The sequence below is a fragment of the Eumetopias jubatus genome, unplaced genomic scaffold (genome assembly GCF_037043125.1).
Source record: "Eumetopias jubatus isolate StellerSeaLion01/CBP00866 unplaced genomic scaffold, mEumJub1_p1.0 scaffold_17, whole genome shotgun sequence".
Classification (NCBI taxonomy): Eukaryota; Metazoa; Chordata; class Mammalia; order Carnivora; family Otariidae; genus Eumetopias; species Eumetopias jubatus.
Window position 1 is genome coordinate 58,166,093 of NW_028274823.1, and position 7,380 is coordinate 58,173,472.

General features: G+C 60.2%; 1 protein-coding gene across 1 annotated transcript; it reads left to right on the forward strand.

The window, feature by feature from the left end:
• Positions 1–6,707: 6,707 nt before the first annotated feature.
• NEUROG3 (neurogenin 3) lies at positions 6,708–7,355 on the forward strand. The gene has a single exon (XM_028109504.1). The coding sequence runs from the start codon at positions 6,708–6,710 to the stop codon at positions 7,353–7,355; it is 648 nt and encodes a 215-aa protein (XP_027965305.1).
• The last annotated feature ends 25 nt before the right edge of the window (positions 7,356–7,380 follow it).

Genomic DNA, 7,380 nt, shown 5'->3' on the forward strand with positions numbered 1-7,380 from the left:
GCCTCAGAATGCTCAGGAGTAAACTGGGAATTAGGAAAAATCCCTTCCTGGCTCCCCTTCAGGTTGTATGAGAGGGTGATCTGCCTCCTTCAAAGTCCCATATGGACATTAAAGTTACTAAGTACTGTGTGGGAAACCACATTGCATGACATTCTATTGCTTCTCCACTGAGTTAGTCTAGAATTAATTCTGCACCCTCCCCACCTTGCAGCCCTGTGCCCTTCCTGCCTTCCCAATCTGATAACTAGAAAGTGGGTGACCGAAAGAAGTGAGGTGGATAGATTTCTCCTGCCCTCGTCCCCAATTCATAGCAATTCTGACACCCTTTGGTTTTATTGTTGCTGCCTAGACAGAATCCCCATGGCCCTGGGAATGGGTGGGAAGGGGGCATCAGGGTAGGAAACAGAGGGACCACCAACAGAGGGCTCCCCTGGTTTGTACAGAAGAGACTTCTCCCAAAGAAAATTGTCCTCTGCCCTGGGCTAGTGGATCTCAGAAATGTCAGGACCACATTCAGTCAAAAACATATGGAAAATAAAAATTATTTATGTAAGGATGAGGGAATGAGCAAAGCTCATGCAAGGTCACACCAGGGGTAGGAGGGGCACACTTTTCTCATGAAAGAGGCCTGGAAAGAGCCACACACCCACCACCCAGCTTCCCAGCCCCACCTCAGCACTGGAGGAAATGAAGGTGTGAAAGCCTGGCATCAGTAGGCATGCTGTCACTGAGTGTCACAGTGTCCCATGGGTTGCCCGTGCCCCAAGAACTGGAAGATGGAGGGGACAGAGAATAGCTTCCTAAACACCTCAGTGCCTGCCTTTCTCCACTACCTTCCCCGCTCCCAGCACCTCAACTGTTGGTGAAAGATCCATTGGCCAGAAACTCAGATCTGGGAAACCAAGTGTGGGGATTAGGGGAGTGGGGGCTCTCTCTCTGGGCTTCCTCCTCTCACAGCCTAAGACCCACTGATATCCAAGATTTCCAAATTTTGCAGAACTTGCAAAGAAAATGACAACGTATTTCCTTCACAGCTTTTTCCTTTAATAGATAAGAAGCAGGTTCCAGGTGAAACAATTTTCTTAGGGCGGCACAAGGATAGTGGCAGAGCCGGCCCCCATCCAGTGCTCCTCTCATCACGTTCCGCTGGTAAAGCCCAGCTCGGTGAATTTGCATGCGCCAAGGAGGTGAGTGGGCAAACGCTTGTGAAACGGCCTCCTCCAGGGGTACGGGCCTGCCCCCAGTGCGCCTCAGGTGGACGTCCACTCCTGGGAATCTCGGGAAGACCCAGGAATTGGGAAGCCCAGAGGTCAAGCGAGGGCCAGAGGTCAGGCAGTGCCCTACCGGCACCTCCGGAGCTTCTGGCCCTCTCCGCTCCTGCCAGGGACCCCTTTCCTGCCGCCTCGGGGTCGGCGCTCTGCGCCCGCAGCCGTGCGTTCTCCTGGCTCCCAGCCGCGCGCCCCGCCGTGCGCCCTCGCGCCGAAGGGCAAAGCGCGAAGTGAGAGGAGCCTGGGGGTGGCCTCCCCGCCTAGGGAGGTTCCCGTCTCTTCCGGGCTGGGGAGAGAAAATCACACAGTCCTGTTTGTTTCCCCAACCCCGACGGGCGCGGAGCCGGGCATATGGACATCTTGCGCTCCGCATCTGTGTCATCGGTCGCGTTTTCTGTGGATGCCTGCGTGTGTGCGTGTGTGTGTTTGCGACCGGGCGCTGGGAACAAACGTGCATCTGTTAAATTTGACAATAACGTCCTACTGCGAAGCTGCCAAGATTGGGGCGGCAGGTGGGGGCGGAAGGCAGAAGGGGTGGGGGGAGAGCTGCAGTCTCAAAAGGCGACGCCAAAGCGCCTGGCCCAGGTATTATGTCGGGAGAAGGTGAGGGGAGCAGCTGCTCCTTCTCGCGGGGTGTGTATGGGAGCGAGGGTGCGTGTGTCCCTGTGAAGAGTACACACCAATCTGCTCAACATATGTCGCCACAAATCACAGTATCTCTCCCTCCTCCCACCCCCCACTCCCTGCTGACCGAGGGCAGAACAGAGAGAGGCGCTGAGAAGAGGCGCCGCTTCAACAGGTGTCTTGGTGCGCAATGCACCTTTTCACGCATTCACTGTATCCGTTGGCGGCTGGGATAATGTGGACACTTTGTTTCCAGGCGCTGCGCGCGAGCTACCGACATCCGGGGGGAGGCGGCCCTGGGCAGGGAGGGGGATCTGGAAATAAAGACCTCGGGCGCTCCTGAGGTCCCGGGCCCTCTCTTCCCTTTGTTCGAGGGCTCCCGGGGCTGGAGCTCCCTCCTACGCCCCGGGGGGCGGCATATGGCGCCCTCTCACCTACCCAAGAAAAAGAACCAGCCACCCATTCAAGAGCGCACGAGGTCTCTGCGCCCGGGGAGGAGGAGTCTCTGAGGGAATGGCTTCTCTCCCAAGGCGCCTGAGGAGCCCGCCTTATCTCTCCCCACCCCATCTCGGCCATCCCCTCGGCTGGCCCGGCAGCCGTTGAGTGGGGCGCAGCGCGCTGGGCAGCACCAGCCTGCGGGAGCGCCCCAGCTCCCGGCAGATGAAATATGGGGCTGGTGAGCCCCTGGAGACCATATGCTTTCAATAAAAGAAGACAAATAGGACCGAGATAGGCCTTGCAGCCAACCTGTTATAAATGGGTGGCAATTGGGCCAATGTACACGGAGGCAGGGCCCCCGGGGGGAGGCCTGCTCGGCGCCAAATCCATGTGTCAGCTTCTGGGACAGGTGTGCCCAGGGGCCAGGGGCCAGGCCTCCCCCCTCTGGGTGTATCACGGCAAAGGTAATATTGTGCTAACTATGAGTAAACAGTCATTGTGAAAACGAGGGAGAGTTTATCAGAGGCAAACTAGTTGGGGGGTGGCTTAACAATAAAGTTGTCCGCCTTGGGAGCAGGTGACGGCTGGCTGCGGGACTCCCGTGGTAGATGTTTTCCAAAGCACTCCACTTTACAATCTCTTGTAATTATTTATTAAACGAAATCTATTTATTATTATTTTAGCAAACACTGGAGACAGGTGGGGCTTTCTTTTCATCGTCTCCTTTTGTTTGAAGGGCTGTTTGAAGTGGCCAGTCTCGGCCCAGGCAGCTCGCTCGCCAGATTTTTGTCTTCCCCTCTTTCAGTGCCGAGGCGAAGGCGAGAGAAAGAAGCCCCCTCCTCTGGCAAGCTATTAGCTATTCAGCTTCCCATGGCCCCCCCTCCCTCCCGCTTGCTTCTCAAAGAGCCCCCAGGCATTGCGAGGATTCCCCCCGCCGACAGGAAGGCGGCAGGGCGGACCGCGGCCTTCCTTCGTTTCCATTCTGCCCGCGGTCCCCAGGCGCCCGGCTGTGGCCTGTCTCCTGGGCCGCGCCGGCCTCCGGGCTTACCTAGGTCTCAGAGAGCAGAGGCGCGCGCGTCCGGGAGGCCTCCGAAGCGGCGGCCGGCCGGGGGCTTCAGGGACCGGCTCTGCTCCCCACTGGAGGAGCCGTTTCACAAATACCGCCGGCGCGCCCTGAGTTGTCACTGCTTGCGCCTCCGCCGCCAAAAGCACAGGTATTGACTTTGGAGAGAGGTCTGTGCGTCCCCAACAGCGGAGAGGGGGGACGTGGATCCCGGATCCCTAATCCCCCAGGACTCCGTGACCTCCGGCCCTGCCCTCCTGGCCAGAAAAGGGGCTGCCGAGAGCTGTTGGCGTTGCTCAAGGAGACCGCGGCTCCCGGCCGCTGCGCGCTCCTCGCCCTATTTTTTGCGCAAAGCAGTAGTGGTGGCTGCCTGCAAAGCCCGGGAGAGCCCTGGGCCGGAGCTGCTCTGGAGAAGCTGGATAAGAATTCCAAGTGCCTTCCAGAATTCTCTCCCAGTTAAGAAGGTTCCCAAGAACGCTCAGAGTCTTCCCCTGGAGCAGGAAGCTCACCCTGCCGCTCTTGCCGGTACCCATTAGCCGCTTGAGGCAAAACTGAGCCAAGCGAGTCCACCGTTGCCTTTTATGCCTTTTATCTGAGGGCCACTGCTGGACGAGAGTCCCGGTTTTGAGCTGCTCTCCAGGATTCCTGGGACCCATGGGGGCGTTTTGATCCCTTATGGCCAGGGCTCGCTCCCTGGAGAGGGGCTGAGTCTGGAAACCTTAGGGAAGCAGGCTTTGGATTTCCTGTCAGTTCATAACGTGCAGGATGACAGAAATCAAGCAAGGCGAGTGTATGGAGCAGGGAAGTGGAGAGATGGAACATGGGTGGGTGGACACTGGTTTCCCCTTGGCACTGGGTGATGGGGCCACTGCCTCTTGTCTACTCTGACCCGGTCTTCCTCAAAGATACAGGACTTCCATTTTCTACACTTTGGGGTGTCTGGTTTTGCCTTGAAAAAATATATACATATTCCTCCAATCAGAAAGAGACAGCAGGTACAAGGGAGAATCTAGAACTAGGAGTCTTAGGACTGGAGTTCTATGTGGTTCCAATAGAACTTGCTGTGTGACCTTGGGTGAGTCCCTTCCCCTTCTGGGCCTTGACTTTTCCATCTGCAAAAGGGGCCTCGGGTTCTCCTTCTTATGACTAGAAAACACATTTGGAGCAATTCGTGACCTAAAGTAGGAGCAGTAGCAAAATGTGGAATCCAAGAGTCTCATTCCCTTTGCTGCCCCTGAGCCTGACCCCTAGCTTCAGTTGGAAGGCAGAAAGGGAAGGAGCATCTGCTTAACAGCACACCGGCTGAGATCTGGAGGACAGCGCCCCCACCCCCATTCAGTCCTAGAGCGCGCTCTCTCTCCCTGGCTCCCAAGCATACGCATCGTCTCCCTGCCTAGGAGGTAACCGCGCCCTCTAAGCAGCCGCGGCGGGTGTGGAGAGGCAATCCCCGGGGCAGATCCGCAGACTTACCTCCTCCCTTCACCCCATCCCCTCAGTTTCCCAGCGGGGTCCAGCCCCCCTCCGCCAGCTTCCGGGAGGCACTGGGTATCTGGGTCGGCCAGAAAGTAAAGCCTTCGCAGCCTGCAGAGACGTAACACGGGCCCCAGTCTTCCCGCCCTCGGCTTCCCCCCTCTCTCCCCACCGGGCACGTCGCGGCCAAGAGAGAGCAGCGGAAGCCGCGACCCCTCACCCTGAGTGACCGGAAGCAGAAGACCACGGGGCGTCCGCGGCGGGGACAAAAGGGAAGGGCGGGGAAGAAAGGAGGGACGGCGTGTTCAGTCTCACTTTGGAAAACTTCCAGACGGCGCTAGCAGGGCCCTTCGGAGTCCCTGCCCGCTGCTCTCGGCCGGATCCCGGCCTCACGCGGCGGCGCTGGCTGGCCCAGGTAGTGCGAGCGGCCCCCGCCCTCCTGTGACTGGGCAGGAGGACGGAGGGGAGAAAGAAGGGATCCGCTTCTCGCGGCGCCAGCACACCACGGGCATTTAAAAGACAAGGCCTGGCCTCGAGCTCCTGGCCCTCTCCTGACCCCTTCTCACCTGCGCCCTTTCCCCGTAGGCCCTGGCCCGAATGCAAGGGGGCTGTCCACGATTGCTAGTCGTGGAATGTCCCCTGGAGGTCCCATCGTGGCCACCCTCCGCCTCTGGGACACGATGGAAATGTCTTCGGTTCTTGAAAGGAGATTGGGAGGAGAGGTTCTAAGCGCCTCCCTCTGAGGAGTGAGCGGCCTCACCTCGGGACACGGTGGTGGGGGAGGAGGGGGCTCCTAACCCCCAGGGAAGGTCTCTAAGTGGCAGGGGCATAGGCAGAATCTCTCTCTGTGGTCGCCCTGTCCGCCCTGCCCCAGAATGGAGAGGGTCAGGGAAACATCACCTTGTGTGCGTTTCCTCGCCTGACACGTAGAGCAAGAGAGCAGGGTGGCATCGGGAATTAGTGACGCTCCTCCAAGCTGGTAGTCGGAGCACCTTGCTCCTTGTCCTATCTCTGGCGGAGTGATTCGGGGCGAGCCGCCACCTTCTCTGAGCCTTAATGTCCCCGTGTGTAACGCATGAAGATTGGCGAACCCTATAGGCTTCCCAAAGCCCTCTTTGGGGCACCAAAAGAGGGTCTGGACAGATGCCAAGGAAAGACAGGAGCAAAGCGGTCTGGGGCGGCCAGACGGGAGCCAGACAAGGCTCTTCTCACTGGGCGAGGCTCTTTGAGGAACCGAGAGTTGCTGGGACAGAGCCCGCGGAGAGAAAGCAAACAGAGCGGCGCTCCCCTCCCCCGACCCCGGCCCTTTGTCCGGAATCCAGCTGTGCCCCGCGGGGGAGGAGCGGGCTCGCGTGGCGCGGCCCCCTGGCCCCGGCGCTGATTGGCCGGTGGCTCCGGCTGCAACCGGGCAGGCACGCTCCTGGCCCGGGCCGAGCAGATAAAGCGTGCCAAGGGGCACACGACTTGCGGCTCAGAAAATCCGAATAGTCTCGCAGCCGCGCCCAAAACAGCAACGGTGGCCCGGGACCCCCTTTGCGCTTCGCTTCTCTGGAGCTGGGGAAACTTCTAGGCAGCGGCGCCTGCGTCTCAGTTGCGCTTGCAGACGAAAAGGCCAGCTCATCTCACCAACTGTCTGCTGGCCCCCTGCTCTCTACCCTTTTGCGCGAGAGAACAAGGTAACACCTGGAGGCCACAGAGCGACGGGTGGAGGGGGAAAGGGGTCCTCTGATCCGGCAGGAGCGGGGGGCGGCTCTTTATCGGTTATTTCCCACTTGGCCCTGGGATAGGGAACTGCGCCCGGGTGGCCGACCCACGCTTACCCCGACCTCTTACCCCGCCGCAGGATGGCGCCTCATCCCTCGGGTACGCCAGCTGTCCAAGTGACCCAGGAGACAGAGCAGCCCTTCCAGGGGGCCTCGGACGACGAAGTGACCTGCGTTGCGTCGGCTCCGCCCAGCCCCGCTCGCGTGCGGGGGAACTGCACGGAGGAAGAAGGCGGCGGCTGCCGAGGGGCCTCGAGGAAGCTCCGGACGAGGCGCGGGGGGCGCAGCCGGCCCAAGAGTGAGTTGGCTCTGAGCAAGCAGCGAAGGAGCCGGCGCAAGAAGGCCAATGACCGCGAGCGCAATCGCATGCACAACCTCAACTCGGCATTGGACGCGCTTCGCGGCGTCCTGCCCACCTTTCCGGACGATGCCAAGCTTACCAAGATCGAGACGCTACGCTTCGCGCACAACTACATCTGGGCGCTGACGCAGGCGCTGCGCATAGCAGACCATAGCCTCTACGGGCTGGAGCCGCCCGCACCGCCCTGCGAGGAGCTGGGCTGCCAGGACCGCGGCTCCCCGGGAGACTGGGGCTCCCTCTACTCCCCTGTCTCCCAGGCGGGCAGCCTGAGCCCCGCCGCCTCGCTGGAGGAGCGTCACGGGCTGCAGGCGCCTGCCTCCCCTGCGGGTCTGCGCACCGGCGCCCTGGCTTTTTCAGACTTCCTATGAAGGAGCCGTCGGCCGCTGGGCGGTG

Bases quoted from the DNA above. Each gene is read 5' to 3' on its own strand.
- NEUROG3 (XM_028109504.1), top strand. From the start codon at position 6,708: ATGGCGCCTCATCCCTCGGGTACGCCAGCTGTCCAAGTGACCCAGGAG.